Genomic DNA, 20,672 nt, shown 5'->3' with positions numbered 1-20,672 from the left:
AGCCAGGTCACAAGGTGCTCTGTGTTGTCTTAGAAAGGTGGAGAAAACCAAGTGGAAGCCGTAAGTCTTAACTCAACTTTCCTTTTATTTTTTACACCTGTGCCGCCAAAATTGTTAATGAACAAGCATTTTGGTGGTCAAAGCTAATGCCACAATTTATTTCACGTCATTATTCCACATGAAGGACTGGACATCCAGTGAGTCCTCTCTGCTGCATCCAAAGGGACAAGACAATCCTGGGTCAGTTAAAATGGAGCACTATAGGAAAGATTTCTGTCCCCAGAGCACTTAGACTGATGGAGAACAGAACTCTTTGTCAGCAGATTTTGCTTGAAAGGGATTTAAAAAAATTTTTTGCAACTCCTCTCTCCCTTAAAAACTGATAGTGTTCTCTTGGGGCTTATGAGAGTCACAATAAACCTATGTATTATATATTTCTTCAGTAGAAAAATGTGCTCTAGCTACTGCAATCCAGTTAGCTCCTGTTGCTCTGAAGCTTGCCCTTTCCCCCATGTATCTCAAAATGCTGCCTCGAGAAACCAAGCAACTGGGATGTAACACTTACAAAGCCCGACTGTGACTTTTGAGAAATCAGCAGTGTCACTTGCTCCAGTGTATCCTCCTCTTAGTTTTGCAATGAGTCCTGTGGTGCACCAAGCTGGGAAAACTCAGCCAAACTGACTGGCAAATGCAGACACATATCCCACAACAGGAAGGCATTCCCTTTCAAGAGAGTACTTAAGAATATGGTTTAAGAAATGCTTAAATGCTTTCCTGAACAGAAATGGACTTAAGCACGAGAGAGTATCCCTTAATTGGGAGTACAGTGCAGACACAATCACTAAAGCTCGTATTATATGCCTGAAAATCGAGTCCCAGAGCGTAAGCTTTTCCAAGTGATGGTTAGAGGGTTCCTAGTTGTAGCATGGTTCTGTACAGAAGGATTTGCTTAATCCACCTTGCTTTTAGATTGCAATTTCCCCAAGCTTAGCTGCTTCTTTTAACAGTTCTGAGTTCTGCCTCCCCCCCAAGTTATTTTAATAACTCTTTCAGAGGGAATACCTTATATTTTGATATCTCAGAAGCTGGTTTTCTACAAACTTTATTCATGTCATCTTGATTGCACAGCATTGCATTAAATGACTTTTTTTTTTTTTAATGTCATTTACTCTATTGCCTTTTTGTGGACTGTGAGAGAAGGAACAACTTGCCTTTCAGTCCTCTTAGGAGCACTCATTTAGGGTACTACGTAGCAGCACTCAGTCCACCCCCATTAGAATTTTGGGTAAATAGGGCAAAAGTCTGAATACTTAATAGTATTATGACTCTTTGTTACAGTAAAATTTCTGGGTTTTATACACTCAGGCACAGAAACAATACTTCATAATGTATCTGTGAGTATAAATAGAACCAGTCAGTAGTCCTGGAGGAATCTCAAAGCACTAGGCAAGCATGGATTAATCAGGGCACCTCACAGGCAAGGAGGATGCCTGTGACACCTCAGGACCCAGTTGTGCCAGTCTCTACAGTCACACGGTGCCAGTAGCCACTGGCATCACAATTGTGATAGTAAACATTCAGAAATACCCAGCTGGGTGTGAAGCTGGGCAGATGTGCTCAGCAGGGCTGAGGAACCACAAGCTGGGAGAGGCTTGGACTGCACTAATGAAAACCCTTTTTAGCATTTGTTAACTGAAGCACAGAGATATTAAAGAATGCACCTGGGTCAAGGTTGTTAACATCTGTATTATTAGACTCAAGACAACTTTTCATTCTCTTGCCCTCCCAGCTCCTAGCAGTGCCTCAGATCTCCTTGGTTTCAGGGCAAGGGTTTCCTCAGGGAACCACAAGGCACTCAGGAGCTTTGGATAGTTCCCAGGTGCTAAACTAAAGTGTGCAAGCCAGCATAAGTACAGTCAACTGTGTGCCAGCGGTGGGAATCCAGCTGTCCAGACTCGTGGGTCTAACAACCACCACCACAGCCTCCTGAAATCCTCCACTCCTGCCTTACTCCTACACTGACACTGCCAGGGATGAAGTGAGTAGTTAATCTGTACTCCAGGAGCAGTGCACTGGGATCCCAGGTCTGCCCTCAGAAGTGTGAGCTTACAGACTGCCACGTCAGAAGCCCCAGGGTGGATTATACAACAAGGTTCAGCAAGAGTAGCAATGCCATTGGGAACTGCCACTACTGCTCTTGTTCATCTCTTCGTGCAGCACTTGTACCTCAAAATGTGCTCATCTCAAAAGGGACCTGTGTGCTCAGATCTGTCCAAACAGTACAGCTTGCTGTCCAACAAAAACAACCCAGCCCACCTGTAGCCTTTACCTTTCTGGAAGGCCCTTGGAAAGAACTTTCTTTCCCTGTGGTGGTAGATCCCATCCACATCCAGGTGGCTCTGGTGAGTGCCAGAATCACTGTTCTACCATTTGAAATGCAACACTGGCAGAAATGCAGGCTGTTGTTGAGAGAGTTCAGCAAGCCAGATGACTTGCACAAAAGACAAATTCTGTGCCCCAGAGAGGGGAGGCAGCTGAAGCTCTGTTTCTGACAGCAATCTCAATGACAAAAGGGCAGGTGTTCAGAATTGACACTTACTTCAGTTCTTAACAATAAAGATACTGTGCATGTAACTTGATTTTGACATATATCAGGATACTGGTATAGATCACAACAAAACATGCAAAAAAATCCTCCATAAAACATCAGTTGTGCAGAGATATATTTTTTATTACAAGCAGAGACAATAAAAGCATTCAAAATTTCATTTTTTTATAAAATTAATCTTACTGAAATGTATTTCACTTGTATATTTACTGAGTTTGTTCTCTAGGATTTCAATGACTTTTATCCTGTCTTGATAAAAGCTTCTTCTGCACTAGGACCTCTTCCTTAAACGGCAAGATGTGATTTGGATCTTTTAGCATTGACCTCCCCATCACGAGCCTCTGCAATCGAACTTTGGTAAACTGAGGAACCTGCAGGGATGGAAAGAGCTGAGGAAAAGGATGATGACAAAAAACACAACATCCCCAAACCTCTGGCTTTGAAAAGAGGAAAGCATGGGCCACTGCCCACTGTTCTTTGGAAATCCAGTTTAGGAACAGATCCCTACAGCTATGATAGAGAAAACTTCAGGGTTCTTACATATTTAGTGCCTCAGGGGAGAGGGTCTTTGCTCCCAGTGGTTGCCCTGAAGTCTGTGACTGTTTTAGATAGATATATAAATTAGAGATATGAAGTCCCTGCTTAAACAAGTATAAAGTACACCTACTTTTGCTCCAAAGAGAAAAAATGGATAATTTTTACATGATGCAGGTCTGGGAGTAACAGATGAAGAAAGCAAGCACATTCTGTTAACAGCTGCCATCTGTAAGAGATGAAACTTTAATTTTCTACTTTGAAATCAAGCACCCAACTTAGAAACTTTGTAAGTTTCCCTTCAAAATATTTAAGACTGTTTAGAAAATACCATACCATACAGGATTTTGGAAATATTTCTCCAATGTATTTCATAAGTCACCACAAATCACACATGTAAGTTAAGACTGAACTTTATTTCAACCCGAGTTAGTGTAGCGAAGTTAAATAAAAATTAACCAGGTCTTTCCACTAAAGAGCAAAACATACCAGAATGCTAGTCCAAGAAACTTGCTACCAGGATGTATTTTGGCAGCTTACAGTGGTGTGTGTGACACATCAGTCAGTGCAAACTGATAAAAAACCACATGGGGTTTATTTACAGCAATTATGGCAGCAAAGTTCAGCATAAAAAGCGTGATATAAAAATCATTCTTCCCATCTACTACAGTTGGGAGACAACTCACATCACTGAAGACACCAGCTACTATCAAAATGGAGGCATCTTGTGATTCACATTTCTCTTCATCTCAATAGGGTCAAAATCTGTGTGGCCAACAGGATACAGCAGGGAGGAAGCCACAATTAGAGCAAATCAAAGAACATGGTTTTAGAAACAGCATAGGATGGTGTCATTGTGGGAAGAATACCATTCCCCACAACACCAGCTGCCTTACCTCTCTTGGAAATTTCTTGCAGAAGTAATTGACATCCAAGGGAGGGGGAAGAGATCTATCTGGCAAGGAAAAAGAGAGGGATATGGCAGAACTTCTTTATTAAGCTCACCAGAAAATAAATAAAAGTAAAAACTGCCTTGATGCCTTTCAGTTCCAGTCCTTTGCATTCCTGAGCAATCTGACTCCAGCTCTGTAAATGCATTGGCATCCTTGGCCAAGTCAAAGACCATGAGACCTGGCATTCGAAGTCCCACTCCTGGTGTGTGTTTTAATTAATGGGAGCCTGAGCATCATCTGTGAAAGGGGATGGGGCTCAAGGCTTTCACACCAGGTAAAACTTTCTGTGAGTGCTTGTTCCAGTCTCCTTTCATGTGCATTTCATTCAAGGGCACACATTCCACCTTTTTTTTTTTTTTTTTTTGACAATTGGAGGTTTGACAACAGAAGAACAGAGCCATAAATGTGAGGGTACAATATATCATGAGATAAAGTGTGGAGAACATGTCCTCGACCAAAATGTCCTTTGGTGGAAAGAAAAAGGCCAAAATGCCTAGAATAAGAATTCCCTCTGCTTCTTACAACTATAAAGGAGCAAAAACCAAAACAAAGCCCTAGCCCATGGGCTGTGCTATGCACGTTTCTAGGGTATCAGCTCTGGCAGAAAGTTGAAAGGTTATGTTTGTGAAATAGCAGCTGCTTTCCTGCCATTTGGTTCAGGCTTCTGCTTTGCGAAGTCTTGAAACCGAAAGACAAATCTGACAATATGCTAATCTTCCAATAAAAAAATGTGACTTCTGAACCCTTATCTGTTGAAGAGCTGACAGTGAAGTTCAGAGACGGTTGTCTAACCAGAAAAAACGATAGAGAAAATATGCCTTCAAACAAGATCATAAATCTTGAACAGTGCAGGGGAACAAATGTAAAAGGAACGTTTTACCACTAACACCATTTAGTAGCCTCACTTTCTCTCCCTTCCACCCCTCCAGCCTCATCAGACTTGCAAGGAAGGAGGATGTATCCTGTCAAAGCAATAATACGAATACAAGGGGATGGGGGGTGACAATGTATTGGCTACTGAAACCAGACATTATTTTCATCACTCCTGGGGTGTGGGGGGAGAACAGAAATACAAAGCAAATACTGTGCAACCTGAATACAAGACTTACTCCCCCCTCCCCATCCATCCCCCCCCAGCAACACATACACACAAAAGTTTGCATATTGCACAGGGCCCTTGAAGATCATAAATCTATGCATGAGAAAGATGTAGTGGAAATTTTTGGGGGGATTAGAGTTTATTTTTGTCATCTCTGTGAGACAGCTACTCATTCATCCAGATCACAGCTAAGAAAAAAGCTGGTCACAGAAATTAGCAGTTTCAGCTCAGCAGCAAAGTCGCCAGCCTGTGAAGGCAGAGAGAAATTGACTAATTAGCAATGCGCACTAAAACTTGACGGTTCTTTATAGAGAGAGAGAAGAGAGAGGGAGAGCGAGAGGGAGGGAGGCGGGGGGGGGGGGGGGGGCTCGCTTTTTCCCCTTCTTTCTTCCAAAGATGTTTGAAATCGCAGTCATTTACGCTCGACAATTTTTACAATAGCCTTGAGCCATAATTTTGCGAGTCTCTCCAGCATCCATCCCCCTGTATGGTCTCTCTCCACTGGCCATGCACGACCGTTTCTCTCCCCAACCGTGGATTTCCTATTACTCTCGTTACGACTCACTGAGCCCCAGGCCCAAGGATAATGATGTGTTGTTTCTTGGTAGCATAATTTGTCACACGTACATTTTTTCTTCTTCTTCTCTTGCAGAAAGCTCTGCGCTCTCTCTCTCTCTTTCTCTCTCTCTCCTTCTCTCTCTCTCGTACATTTTCTTGCTGTTGCTAATTCATGGTGATCAAATGATGTACGACAAAATAAATTGTAAAGAGTGACTGCTCCGAGTTGGGAACCAGAAGGTTTTTTTTTTCTTTCTTTCTTTCTTTCTTTCTTTCTTTCTCTTCTCTCCTTTTTTTTTTTTTTTTTTTTTTGGAAGGAGCGAGCAAACCTTTAAAAAGGAAGGACAATTGATTTTTTTGGGGGGGAGCTTAAGTGAACCTTTACTTTGGCAGCTGGTTGTGGAGCAGGTAAGTTTCTGGCCTTGTGTCTAACCGTCTCCGTGCATTTGCTAGTGCCTCCCGATTTGTTTGTTGCTGGGGGAGAGGAAAGGGGTGTCTGTGTGTGCGGGGTGGGGGGGCAGTTGTGTAACGAACGCGTTTGCGGAATAAACTCCGATTGCAAGAAATGGGCAAAACGAGAAAGAAAGAAGGGGAGGGAGAAGAGGAGGAGTGTGTGTGTCTGTGTATGTGTGTGCATGTATGTATGCGTGTGTGTGTGCGTGTGTGTGCGGTGGGGAGGGGGGGATTGACCGGGTCCACTTAAAGGGAGAGCCTCCGGGAGGTTTCTGTAGCCGGCGGCGGGGCGCGGAGCGGGGCTGAGCGGCGCCGGGGCAGGGGAAGCGGCTGGAGGGAGCCCCTCGCTGTGCCGATAAATGGGGCGAGGCGGGGGTGAAGGGAGGCAGAGGAAGCCCAGTATTGGCGAGAAGCGACTGAGCGCGCTGCAATGGCAGGAGCAGGTCTCGGCGGGATCCCGCTGAGGAGGAGGAGGAGGAAGAGCGGCGGCGGCGCTCCGCGGGGCGGGATGCGGTCAGCGCGGGTCGGTGGCTGCGCAGCCTCCGCAGGTGCGGCCGCGGCTCGGGGCAGCCTCGCCCGCCCCTCTCCCCGGGCCGGGCACGGGGCCGGGGCTGGGGAGGCGGCGGGTCCGGCCGGACCGGGGGCCGCCGGGCACGGCCCCGCTCCCCGCCGCCCGCTCCCGCCTCCCCCGTCCTTCCCCCAACTTGAACTTCACGTAGTTACCGGAGTTACGGCCGCGGCGCCGTCGCTGCGAGGAGAAGCAAGCCGGGCAGGACAGCGCCGGGCGGCCCCTCGCCGGGCCCAGGGCTGCCGCTTCCATCCCCCCGTGCCCGCTCCGGGGTGCCAAGTATTGCAGCCCCGCGCTGGGCCGAGCAGTGCGGCCCAACTTCGGTGCCGGAGGCCCCGCTCCGGGCACGCCGCCCCCGGGGGGAAGCGGGTCCTGGCGCCGCCGAGTTGCCAAAGCGGCCGGAGGGGAGCGGGGGCTGGCGGCGAGCGGGGCGGGCAGGGCTGCTCGCCTGCCCGGCAGAGTTTCACTCACTTGGTAGTTTCTCTGGGCGTCGCGGAGTTGGGGGGCGGGGGTGTGGTGGTGTTGGTGTTATTTGGGGTGTGTTTGATTGCTTAGGTGTTTGGGAGGGGGGAACCTGGGGGGGGGTGGCTCAGCCTTGAAAATGTCCCCGGCTTCCTTGCTCCTCCCCTGGAGAACTGCCCGGTTTGCACCGAGGAGGGAGGAAAACGGGGGCGGGGGTGAAGAGGGGAGAGGCAAAAAAACCCCAGATCTCCTCTCGCCCTCCCAAGTTGCGGCGCCTCCGAGCGAGCCCGTCTGTGTCCCGGGCGGGGGGGGCGGCTCGGCTCGGCGGGCAGAGGGGAGCCCGTCCCCCGGCTGCGCCCCTCGCCACCCTTGCGCACACAGCCCGGATGCGCCCTCCGGGCCTCTAAAGCTCTGTGTTTATTGTTGTGTCGTCCCGTGTGTCCCCCCACCCCGCTCTCCTCCCCACCCCTCTGCCCAGGTTGGAGGAGGGTTTAAAAGGCAGGTGTGCCGGAGGCCGCTCGCCATGTCCAGATCCGGGGACAGGACCTCCACCTTCGACCCCAGCCACAGCGACAACCTGCTGCACGGCCTCAACCTGCTGTGGAGGAAGCAGCTCTTCTGCGACGTGACCCTGACGGCCCAGGGCCAGCAGTTCCACTGCCACAAGGCCGTGCTGGCCTCCTGCTCCCAGTACTTCCGATCCCTGTTCTCCAGCGGCGGCGGGAGCGGCGGGCACCCGCACGCCCTGGGGCTGGGGCCCGGCGCCCAGGACGGGCTGGGAGGTCCGCCGAAGGAGCCGCCGCCGCCGCAGACGCAGGAGGAGCCCGGCACCCCATCCTCCTCCCCGGAGGACAAGCTGCTGGCCAGCCCGCGGGCCATCAACAACCTGGTGCTGCAGGGCTGCTCGTCCATCGGGCTGCGGCTGGTGCTGGAGTACCTGTACACGGCCAACGTGACCCTCTCGCTGGACACGGTGGAGGAGGTGCTGTCGGTCAGCAAGATCCTGCACATCCCGCAGGTCACCAAGCTGTGCGTGCAGTTCCTCAACGACCAGATCTCGGTGCAGAACTACAAGCAGGTGTGCAAGATTGCCGCCCTGCACGGCCTGGAGGAGACCAAGAAGCTGGCCAACAAGTACCTGGTGGAGGACGTGCTGCTGCTCAACTTCGAGGAGATGCGCGCCCTCCTCGACTCGCTGCCCCCCCCCGTCGAGTCGGAGCTGGCGCTCTTCCAGATGTCCGTGCTCTGGCTGGAGCACGACCGGGAGACCCGCATGCAGTACGCCCCGGACCTGATGAAGCGCCTCCGCTTCGCCCTCATCCCGGCGCCGGAGCTGGTGGAGCGGGTCCAGTCGGTGGATTTCATGCGCACCGACCCCGTCTGCCAGAAGCTGCTGCTGGACGCCATGAACTACCACCTGATGCCCTTCAGGCAGCACTGCCGGCAGAGCCTGGCCAGCAGGTGAGCGGGGCGGGCAGGGGAGCTCGGACCCCGCGGGGGCTGCGGGAGCGGGGAGTCCCGGCGGGCTCGGACCCCGCGGGGCCGGGGCCGGGGCCGGGGGCGGCGCGGGGGCCGCAGCGGCTGGAGGGGGGCGGCGGCGGGGCCGAGCCGCCCGCCCCCTGCACCACCAAACTTTTCGTCCCCTCCCCTCGGCCCTCTGGCCACCCGCGCGTTGGGAATCTGGGTTTAGGGTTGTGGTTTTTTTTTTTTTTTGACAATAATTAATAATTCTTTTCTCCCACAATGTTATTCCTTAACAAGGAGTTAGGTCTTTAAACTGTAATAGCCAAGACCTACATCTCTTATTTTCATAAATAACTGCATCATCTATGCACACCCTGATGTTGCTGATGGTGGGGTGATGTCCCTGTTTGTGCGTGGAAACTTGTGACTTCATAGTCCTTACATCTACAACATGTCAGTTATTTTCATTTAATAAGGTCATGAATCATGATGTCAAAGATTGACAGTATGAGGTTGGTGTTAGGAAGTGAACACACGGCACGTAGTTTAACCAGGACTAAACATATTCAAAATTTGTTTATCTTCTTTTAAAATATGTTTGTACTTCATTCACAGATGGAAAGATAATACCATCTTCTAGTGCTGGTATAATACAGTGGTGTGGTAGCACAGAAATCAAACCACACTTTTTGTATTATTCAGCTTATTACAGGCTTTTCAACTAATGGGTGCATATTACTAATGATTTGACAGCAGCAAGAAAGAAACTAGTACATTAATAAATATTTTAAATAATACACTCTATTAGCATTAATGCACGGGATTCTTTATGTAATGGGCAGTACTCAGATGGTTTAACTTTGGAGATGGTGTGCCCTCTTATTCTGGCTAGCTCACTGTGTTAGTGTTCTGTCATGCTTATCATCTTGTTGTCTAACTGATTCTCACTCTGAAATCAAAAACATCAAATACAACTATTCTGCAGCATAAAGTATATCTGAGATGCCGCTGCTGTAAGTTGGTGCCTACCCTTTGCATTTCAACACTCAAAAGTGATGACTTTCAAAAATGCAAACCCCATGAACTCCTCAGGCAAGATTCTGCACGCCACCGGGGGCAAGCTGATGCTCGTGTCCTGGTGGATTGCTGAGATACCAGCTGGCTTGGTTCAGTGGAGATACCTTTCCAGCTTCAGTGGTCCATGTCATTTGAAGGATATGTAGTGGTGTTCTGACCACTGAATGCTTACAAATGTCATGGATGCTGCAAGAATCTGATACTGCTGGTACTGGGAGATGCTTTCCCTGTAAACGGGAGCATACACTCCCGTTTAAAAGGAGTGCGCTTTAGGTAGTCCTAGATGAGAGTCTTAAGTTGCACTTAATGACTTACAGGAGACTCCAAATACCACAAATGCTGCTCTTTTTATTTGTTATAGGTCTGCATGTCTGTGCAGACAGTGGTATTTCAGAGACCCTTAAACCACAGTGGGTGAAAACATGCTGTCACCTTCCCAACTTTACTGTGTGTCTAGTAACAGTCTTGTAACTAGCTTCTCTTGATTGGGTTCTTTAGTGGCAGTGAAATGGGAGGAAAACTGTTCTGGTTTATTTATAAGCAGGCATTAGAACTTACTCCAAATGTTAAAGTGTTGGAGATGTTGAAATGCTTAGTAATGCAGAATGAAATTGTTATATTTTCATTTTCGGTCTTGGACGATATTCCTGGAAATTCATAAAGGTCACAAAGGCCCATCTTTGAATCTTAATCACTTTAGGATTTTGCCAGGCTGCCTAAGTACAAATGCCTTCTTAAACACTTAAACATGAAGGAGTAAAAAAAAAGAAACATTCAAGACTACAGAGATTTCCAGATTTGTCTTCTCTGTTACTCATCATTTTTCTAAAGTAGCAATTTTAACAGGTTGACATTCATTCAGTAAAATTTTAAGGAAGAATATCTGCAAAGAGTTCCTTAAGTTACTAATTTCCAGAAGGAAATCTTTAAAGTACCTAACAGTGAAGTACATGTGCAAATACATAAAAATTATTACGCAGAAAAAAGACTTCAAAACTCGGATTACTTTTTTTCTGTGAGTAATGGTGACTTTGGTAATTTGGAATTTAATGAAAGGTCATTCACCAAAGATGCACATGTCTTTAGAAAGAGATTAACTGTTCCTCTTGTGCTGTGTAATAGCTCCTGCACAGTACAGTAAGGGTTGGTGAGAAATGCAAGCAGCCCAGTGCTATAGCCACCTGCTTCCTGCCTGTTCAAGAAATGGGAATTGCACTCAGTGTTAGAATTTGCCAATAACTTTTCTGCATTTTTAAAAACAACCTTTTTCTTTTTTAAAACAAGCTACTATAAAAAAACCCACCTATGTTATATATCCATATGCACACTTTGGAGTACATTGATATCAGGGCTACTTCTATTTCTTAATGGAAATGAATGTAATGGGAAGCTCAAAATATGCTGATTTTCCTCTGAAATGTAACTATAAAGTTAGCCCTGTGGTCAGGGCTGGAGGAAAAAGAGATTTAGGCTAACAAGAGCCAGTGTGTGCTCTGTGAGTAAAGGTATTTATAATGTTTGTGCCACAAATGCAGATCCTGCAGTGCAAGTGATGCTGGGTTTAAGAAGTACCTGAGTTGTCTTTTGTGCTGCAGCGAAAAACAGTGTTTCCCTACAGAGAGGCTAGGGCTTTTTCATGAAATTTCCTACGAGAAATGCTTCAATGTCCTGATGTGTTTTTGTAAAATTAACTTTCAAGGTGCAACAATTAAATGATCAGAATTTAAAAAGTTGAGGAATTATGTTCCTGACTTGTGAGCCTTGCTGTGCACTCTGAGTTTTAGGACTTCACCATAGGGCATGGGTGTTTTGGCTTTGATTTGACATTTCATCAGGTGCTCAACTCTAAGCAAAGTTAGTAATACTGCTGGCTCAGTGATCCTCAGCTCACCAGGGCCTCAGCATACAAGCTGGAGACACAGTCAGTTCTGATGTCACTAGGAAAAATCATAGTTGATTTCAACTTGGAGTGGGATGAGTGATCCTGAACATTAGGCTTAAATTATGTTTTTCTGTCCCTGAAAGAGACACGTAGCTCTGTGCTGTATCATCTTCTGTAGTTCTGGGAAGAAAATGCATTTAGATCAAGAAAAGTTCATATTCCAGACATTTATTTGACTGTCGGATCTTCACCAGAGTATTGAGTTTATTAAAATGTCTCTGAGCTTTATTGTGTAATATAATGTACTTTATGAAATATATGGTATGTATTTTAAATTTTTTAAAAGTTTGGAGATAGAGCATTACCACCTGCAGCTCCTCTCACCAGTGTTTGGGCTGGTCTGTCCCTCCCAGGATCTGCGGGCAGAGCAGCTGCAAATACAGCTGCATATCTGAAGGCGGAGGGCACTGAGGGAAGTAAAACTGGGAGAGAGGGGGAAATGCAGAAAAAGAAAGGAGTTGAGATACCCCAGGGGGGTAAGTAGTGGAAGCAGGAAAGTACAAATCAGGGAAAACATGAGACAAGAATAGTTTTGAAGGGAGAAAAATGTAAAAATACATACCAGACAAGATACCAGACAGGAAAGGAAACTAGCAAAAGAAAAAACACCCTGGCAGATAAAAAGAAGATAGGGAATGAAACAAAAGGGGGAACACTAATTCTTAAAACAGCAGAAACAGCATCTGTTGTCAATGGCAGCTGAGTATTGCAGTTTCTGGAAAAGCTTTTTCAGATTTGGGGGAGGAAAAATGGATGGAGATCAACCAGCTGACATAAGATAGGAATAGTCCTAGGCAGAAAATACAGAATTAAAGAGCACAAGAGAAAAGAGGGGAAATAAGGAGACAAAGAGATAAGAAGGCTAAGCCTACCCGTGCTGTTTTATGGCTTCAGCAAAGTCCCAGCATGTACAGACCCAGCTGTTTTTTTATACTTTTGTTCCCTGGACTACTAGACCTTAGGGAGATTAGAAGTGCAAATTCTGATCCTGCTAAAGCTAGTTGTAGAGGTGATTTGGTTTACTGTTTGTTTGGTTTCTTAAGTTTCATTTCAGTGGAGAGAGGGTGTCATCCAGACTGTTTGATGGTAGGCAATATTAGTGAAAGTGATAGCAAATTAAACAGTGACAGGTGATGAAGATGATATGAACAGTTTTCATTCAGTAGGAAGATGATAACTGTTGATGAAGAAGGAAAATGTAAGGTGCTGAACAACGTGAGACAGTGGCATTTATGTGGAAGGCATATATGCCTGGTCTGTTTTACTTTCTACAGAAGAGATTAAAAATTTGAAGAAACCAGCTACATCCCTTGGCAATTAAATAATTTCCTTCTTGCATACACTATTTGTCTCCAAATCTCACAGACCGTAGTTCAATTTGACTTCTTTTTCTACTGAGATTTTTGTAGAATCTCAGCAGGACATGTTTGGTGGTTGTAAGAAAAGTGTGTGTTTTTTCATTGAAATGCACTCTGTCTTCTGGTTACAACCACCTACCTGTCCCTTTGGGATCATAACAGCAGTATTTGGATTTTTAACTAATATTCTTATTCATGATTAATTGCAAGTGAGAAATACTACAGATCCTGAATTTACATCCTGATAAGAAAAACACATCTTAAAATGTATATGAATTATTAAGTTTTGCGTTGCAGTATGGATGAAGTGGATGTGAGGCTCTGGTTTATTTTAGTGAGCTTTGGATGAGTTTTTATGTGCCTGAATTAATATCAGGAAATTGTACATGTGCCGGTACTCTCTCAGCTGAGCTGCAGAAGGGAGACTGACACATTAGAGGCTGTGGGGTAGTGAACCACAGACCTGTAGGCAGTTTAATCCTAGTTAGTGTCACCTACTTTCCTTACCTGCCTCATGTGCATTCATTTTCCATTGGAGACAAGCTCATGCTGAAGTGTAAGTGGAGAGATGTGGAGTTTCCAAAAGGGTGGGAGCCCTGGAGCTCACATTATGGACAGAGGGAGAACCACTGTCCTGAAAGGACTGCTGTGTGTCAGGAAAGTCCTTGGGAGCCTTTTTAGAGACATATGTGTCCTGGCTGATAAAATCCTTGAGAGCTGCAAGGTGATACCATCCTTGAGGTGATAGCCATTTTTTTGGCTCAGTTATAGTATTTGTTAGGAGAAACATAATTTATGAAGAACATTTAACAGCCTTTTTTATGGACAGCCATCTTGCCAACAGCTGCAGGTGAAGAAGGGTTGCCAGGCACATTGTGCAGGTACTTGCCCTGCCAGCCAGTTTCCCAGTCAGAGGCACTACCTGGAATAGTGTCCTCTGTGAACTGGCAGTCCCTCCTGATTCATGTCCTTAGATGGTAGGGCTCTTCCCCACATCCCATCTACTGAATTTTATCTGTCCCCTCTCTGGAATCCTCTGTTACCCCAACTCCTGAGTGTCCCTCCCACCAGGCTGCCAACCTCACACACACCAATCCCCACTGCTCCAGACCTCTGTGCTGGGATCTGTTCAGGCCGTTGCAGTTCGCTGAACTCTGCTCCTCCTTGGCTTTGTCACCCTGCCTTTTTAGCACTTGAAGCAGCTTTAAATACCTGCATCTGCATCTCCAAACTCTTTTTATGAGGAGAAGTCTTTCACTGTATTTCATAACAGCTTGTTCTAGAGGGGATATTAAACTAAGTTTAAAAACGAGTAATCTTAGTAAGCCACTCAAACTCATGAGAAAGTGCCTTTGAAAATGAGAACTTCTTCCTCAAGTGCTGGGGCAAAAATGCCCCTCTCCACCACCCATGCCAGTCTATATAGCAGCTTTACAAGGCATGCAGGTTCCTAAAAGCAGTGTTGCCTGCCATGAGTTCCTGTGCTGTTCTTGCCCATCCTTTGGCAACACAATCCATCTCTGTCCTGTTGGGAAGTATGTAGGTCACGAGTGGTGCAGAGCCTTCTAGACAAGGAAGTCCCATTTCAGACAAAATCCTCCTGGAATGATTTCTGCTAAAGTGTACCTTTTACAACTGGAGTGCTGTAGGATCATGGTGAGCATCAGACATACATGTCTTTGCTACTGATTTCTGACTTTGCTGTTCACTCTTTGCCTGATGTGCATCCCCTACACGTGGACAGAAGAGATAGAAAGGAGAGGGTCTTAGAGGGCATGTTGTGGCCTGGGGTCATCATAGTTTTTTCTTTATAGCAGAAGAATATGGAGGTTCTGAGTCTGTAACTGCTGAGCAGTAAATGGAACAGAGCTGTGATGGTGTATTTGTTTGGATTTGTACTTGAAGAGAAAGCACAGGGAGCCTTGGGGGTAAGGGGAGTGAGGAGAGGTAATGTAGAACATAAAATCAACAGAAAAAAGTTTGCCAGGAAAAAGCTTTGGTTCTGATAAACTCATGTTATGAAAAAAATCATACAATCTGTAAAAAACACTGTTTCATCTTTTCAAACAACTCCTGTGTTTTAAGAATCCAAAATGTTTTCTAATCAGAGCAAGGTTTGTTATTATCCTTTGCTCAGCATGGCCTGGAAAGATTGAACAGGGAATAGGAATCCTGAAAGAAGGGTTTGAGCTGGACTCCCCTGCTCTGTAAACATCTCTTATGTTGGTTTTGTTGAAACAGATTCTGTCTGGTATTACACTTTTACCAAAGGATCATCTGAAGAAACTGAAGACTATGGAAAGTTGAAAACTATTGGTAGATACTTCCTGGCATAATTTTTCATATTTGCTGCTTCCCTGAAATTTTCTTTAAAGACTGTCATGCCTAGTACTTAGTAGTCAACACTTGCTGTATTCTTGGAAAGCAGACAATAAACTGAGCAAATATTGTCAGCTGCCAAGTTCAATGGAAGCAGACGGTTTGCAGTGAAGCTGGAAGTAAATAGAAGTTAATGCCACAGTTGGTTCTTCCTGTGTTCCCCAACTGATGCCTTCTTTCAGTTAAAAAAAAAAAAAACCAAACCCAAACAAACCAATGGAAAAGGTAACAAGTCATACCTTGAGTGAGCTGGCAACAAGGTGCGTTTCTTTCCTTCGGCTTCCTAAGGAAAATGAGCCTCAGCTGGAGAGAGCACAGCCTCTGATGCTGTGTCTACCTTCTGTTGACATGGACATCCGACACAGAATCAAATAAAAAAGGACTTTCTTGACTTTACACAGTCTGAACATCAAAAAATAACAGTTGAAATTTCATAGGGGACAAAATTTAAAAAGATGATTTGATGACTTTGAAATATTCTATAAAGCATTTCCATTTTACAACCTCTGTCAGAAAAATATAAAAAAAAATCCCAAACAAACAAAACAAAAAACCAAAATTCCCCAAAATAACCAAAAAAGGGAACCAGCCAACAAACCAAACCCAAAAAAAGGCCAAGCAAAATGATGTGAGGAAGGGAAGCAATTTGCAAAAGCATTTAGCTTTGACATTTTCCTTTTTCTTTTTTTAAATTCAGGATAAAGATAATTACTTAAAGGTTTTTGAGAATTTCCATCAGTGAGGAAAATCTTTGAGCAGTTCTACCAATAAGACTCATGAAACAGGAGATTTTGTGTCTCATTCACCAATTTGCCTTGCTAGTAACATTCCTTTGGATTCACCTCCCTTGCAATGCTCCAGATGCTCAGTGTGTGGCTAGTGAGGATACCTCCAGCCTTCAGATCTGGTAGTGCAAGGAGGCAAAGATGAGAAGGACCCTTCTCTGTGTTCTTCCCAAAGGAGCACTGGATAGGTGTCACTCTTCCAGGATAGTTGTCACTGCTAAGCTACCTGTTACATCAGAGGCCTTTACCCCAAAAAGGAAGGGACATTGACTTTAAAAAATCTTCCAGCTAAAAGCTGGAAGGTAACTCTTAAATATTAACTTAGAGATCAACAGTAGTGGGATTGCTTTCATAAAGAAAAATGGGGTTTTCAGAGCTTTAAACAGCTTCTAAGTTATTTCAATACAGGAGATGGAAAATTACCGGACAACTTTAGAAATAAAGGAACCTTTAACTTGCAAGGTAACTCTGTAACAGTTAAGTGTGGCCTGCCAGGTAAAATATTCACTTACCCTTAGACTTCTGCTTTTAGAAGGAAAAGGAATGATTATTGTTAAAGCAAACATTAACTAATTCTTTTCTATGCTTTTTTTTTAAGTATTGGACAAAATTTAAAAAAAATTCAAGTAGATTCAGAGGAGGAAACCAACAATCAAAGTCTGTAGCAAATCATTCTCAGCTTAGTATTTGTCTTCCTAAACTTCATTCTGTCAGTGGTCAGCAACATGTATTAAATGAGCATCCTCTTGAGTGAACATTACTGTGAGCTCTGCTGCAATGAAAACTAGGGTCTTCTGCCAAGCCTGCCTACATGGAGAATAAAAAGATGAAAACCAAAATCTTCATGATAAGACTGGTTTCCAGGTTTTTAGTATTTCTAGAAAGCTTTTTCACATTCATTCTAGTGTGCCTGGGGCAATAGGTGCAAATTAGAAGAGGCAAAAAAATCCATTCATAAAGCAACTTCCATACATTCAGGAAATTTTTGAAAATTCTTTGAACTGAAGAACTAAAAAATCATTTGCAAGAGACTTTATCGTGCTTTACATTTTGACAAAATCAGGATGTTTTTAATGTCTGTACTTTATCCATAAGGGGAAAGGCATTATGCAGGATTTGGTCTGTTGATTGTGAGAACTCAGGTCCTTCCCCTAGCACTGATGTAGGGTTAGGAAGAGATTCTAGATGCCTATTCACCTATAGGTTATGATGTTTGTTAATTCATTTTATGTGATGACAAAACCTCATAAAATTCCTTTGTCCAAAATAAATTTTTCATTGTACCTTATGGCTTTCATTGAGTTCATAGTTAAACTCCTGGATAATTAGATTTCCTCTCTATTAAACATGTGTTACTAATCATGGCTATCTTTGCAGTCAGCTATGGAAGCCAAAATCCATTGAAATAAGCAGTTTTCATATGACACTTTTGTTGCACTGAAATGCCCATCCAGGAGCTGGGAAGGTAATTGTTGAAGATCACATCCCATGTTCTCGATAGCAAAACATTTTTTTCAGTCATGGGCAAATGGATGCTTGCAACATTTGTTCAGTTTTGCAGCCTGAAACTAGATTGTCAACTACATTTTTTGTTGAACACAGCATCCATTCAGATGCCTTTTGAGAAGAAAAGGGTTGCTAAAGACCATCCTGGTTTCTGAAGATGAAATTAAGTTATTGGCGCTTACAAACAAAAGGTCTGCAACTGAAATGTTGATTGGGATAGTATGTATCTCTTCTTTTCTATTACCAAGAGGTTGGTATCTAAACCACTCTGAAATAATTTGTTTCTGCTGCAGGTTAACACAGCCCCCTCTTCTGAGATTCTTGCTACTTATTTTGACAGTATCGCTGTCAGACTCCGGTTTCTCAAATCCTTTGATGTAATGAGATATGAGGATGTAAATAAAACTCATCATGCATTCACCTGCCCTTGCAGAGGCTGTGCTGCTCTTATGGCTGATTTTGTCTGTGCTTGAGTTCAGTGGGCAAACACTCGGGAATTCCATTTGGCTCTGCTGTGTTTAAGGTCAGCACTGAAGCAGGAGCAAGGATGCCATCATATCTGTCAAGTCCCTGCTCTGAAGAGCTACCCCTACTTAAAGCCATGGTGATAGCCTATATGAAAAGATAATTAATGATCCAGGCTTCTGGGTTTACTATAGCCCTGAGTTAAGAGAAAAGTATACTTGAATATGCTTTTTTTTTTTCATTGATGACCATGATCACTTGTTTGTCTTAGGATGCATTTCTCTTTCTGCTGTGTAACACTACACTGGATGCATTAAGAACCACAGGACTGCCACTTCATGATTGTATTCTTTCCATTTATTTGCATTCCCTAATACAGAGGGCAGAGCATTGTTTAAAAACTGGAAGAGTCTGGAGCAAACCTGTTGTTGAGGCTTGTTTTCTTGCCAGCTTTTGTAGAATAAACTTGTACTAATTGCCCAGATAAGGAAAACCCACCAGTGCAAGATTGATGGATATGTTAATAAAGAAAAACAATGTACAAGAAGAGTATTTCCCATTCATGCTTGTTTTCCATTAACATGAGGCCATCAAGGTTGCAAAAGAGTAGGAGCGGTTTCAGGAGTGTTGAGGTCTCTTACAGCCTTTTCTACTGATTTCTTGTGAGTATATAAACTCTCTTGGGCTCAGCCTCTTGCCATGAATACTCATGGTTAATTTAGACCATGGACTGGTGATCTGAGTTTTAGAGCTGACGGGCATCTGCTGCTACCTTTGAAGTGAGTAGGATTTACTTATGTTGATGGGTATCTCTGTAAATTAAGCCACTTCTGCGAGTACTCAAATTCCTGGGTTTGTGTGCCCGAGGGAAACTACACAAGTTTGAAAATGTTGACTTTGAAATATACTTTGGTTTCCAGTCTTGTAAGTAGACAAAATAAATTTCACACCACATGAGGTACCCAGGAACTTAATTAAGGTGAATTAAGTGTTTTAAAATCTTAGCCGAACAGAAACTGCAAAGTGTGTGCAGAATAATAACAACACATGCATGTTCATCAGTGAGAACTAGAGTGTTGGAGTCTAAATCTAAGTAATGCTTTCAAGATAACATGTGGATAAATTTATCTCAACTTTTTTGCCATGGGATCAGCCTGCCTGTCCACGGTTTAGCCTTCCCTGACCAAGACCCACTGCTGTTAATGGAATACAAGGTGATCATAAAATCCTTGCTGGGGACACTGTGAACCATAGCATTAACTGAATAGAATATTAGACTGTAAAATAAGGACTGTGAAAAAAAGAAAAAAGAGTGTGTCATATATAATGAAGAACCTTTCACATTGTAATCTTGAGTTATCCAAATAGCAAACATGTAATAACACATGAGAGGGAGAAGCTTTATCTTGCTCAATGTATTACACATATTTTTGAATCCTGTCTTCATCACAGTGTTTCACTGAATAACATTTTTATTAATATTTGGAAAAGTCTTCTGCATATAAGCAGTGGCCATTTACATGTTTTTCATATTTCAGAATGCATTGTAAGATTCTAACAGTACTGCTTAGTGCGATATGAAACATAAATATTATATAATAAAGAAAATCTTTTTCAAAACCTAAATTGCAGCATTTCACATTAAAACTTAAATCTGGATTTGGCTCCAAGGAGACATATCAGTTTAAAACCTGCATGTCTTTAGCCACTGTATTATCTTTACTTGGATTCATTGGAAGAGCTCTCAATGCAGATGAATTAGATATTTTGAGTATAAGTACCCATCTCTTCTTTGCCATGTGAAATTTCCCTGTGCTTTTGGTAGAGACTTTGCTGACTATTAACTTCTTACTAAACTTTTACTTAAAGTCTCTGTTTTTGCTACTTCCCATTTTAAACATATTTTAAAAATTAGTATTTTTTAAGCATACCAATATAGCAGCACTGCTCCTTCTCAGGAAACAGTAGCTTCTCAGGCTGTTTGGCTGAAAAAGTAATGTTAAGGATAGTTGCAACTGCCAAAGTCTGGAAACTCAGAGTTATATCTGACATTTCATTCTTCACCTTAACTATTGAGCCTTGGCCATTCATTGGATTTTCACAGTGCTTTGGAGTTAGAAGGGAGTTTTACAGATGAAAGATGAAAATCAAAATAAACTCCTTTATCAAGTAAACCTTGCAAGGGCATTCTGAATTTTACAATGCACAGGGAGTTGATTGTGATATAACATACAACACAGGAGGGTTGGAATAAACAATTTCTTCTCTATTGTTAGGGATGGTCATGCATAACTGACTTATGGCTCTGGTTTGCTCTGCCACTTGTTACGTGTGCAGTCATCCCTAACTCATACCAAAAACAGTTTATCATACTCCCATGTTGCATAGAACATATCAAATGTTCTCTCATTAAAAACTTTACTGGGGAGACTGAGTGTTATAAGATGCTGGCAGTGCTTTC

General features: G+C 43.8%; 1 protein-coding gene across 1 annotated transcript in view; it reads left to right on the top strand.

Moving 5' to 3' along the window:
• Positions 1–7,758: 7,758 nt before the first annotated feature.
• KLHL14 (kelch like family member 14) overlaps positions 7,759–20,672 on the top strand; it is a 59,213-nt gene continuing 46,299 nt past the window's right edge. Inside the window, exon 1 of the mRNA XM_066546599.1 lies at positions 7,759–8,696. Within this exon, the coding sequence (XP_066402696.1) occupies positions 7,759–8,696 (938 nt within the window). The remainder of the gene's footprint in view (positions 8,697–20,672) is intronic.

This window comes from Molothrus aeneus, chromosome 1 (genome assembly GCF_037042795.1).
Source record: "Molothrus aeneus isolate 106 chromosome 1, BPBGC_Maene_1.0, whole genome shotgun sequence".
NCBI classification, from domain to species: Eukaryota; Metazoa; Chordata; class Aves; order Passeriformes; family Icteridae; genus Molothrus; species Molothrus aeneus.
The sequence above is the reverse complement of the archived record's forward strand: the minus strand, read 5'-3'. Positions and strand labels throughout refer to the sequence as shown.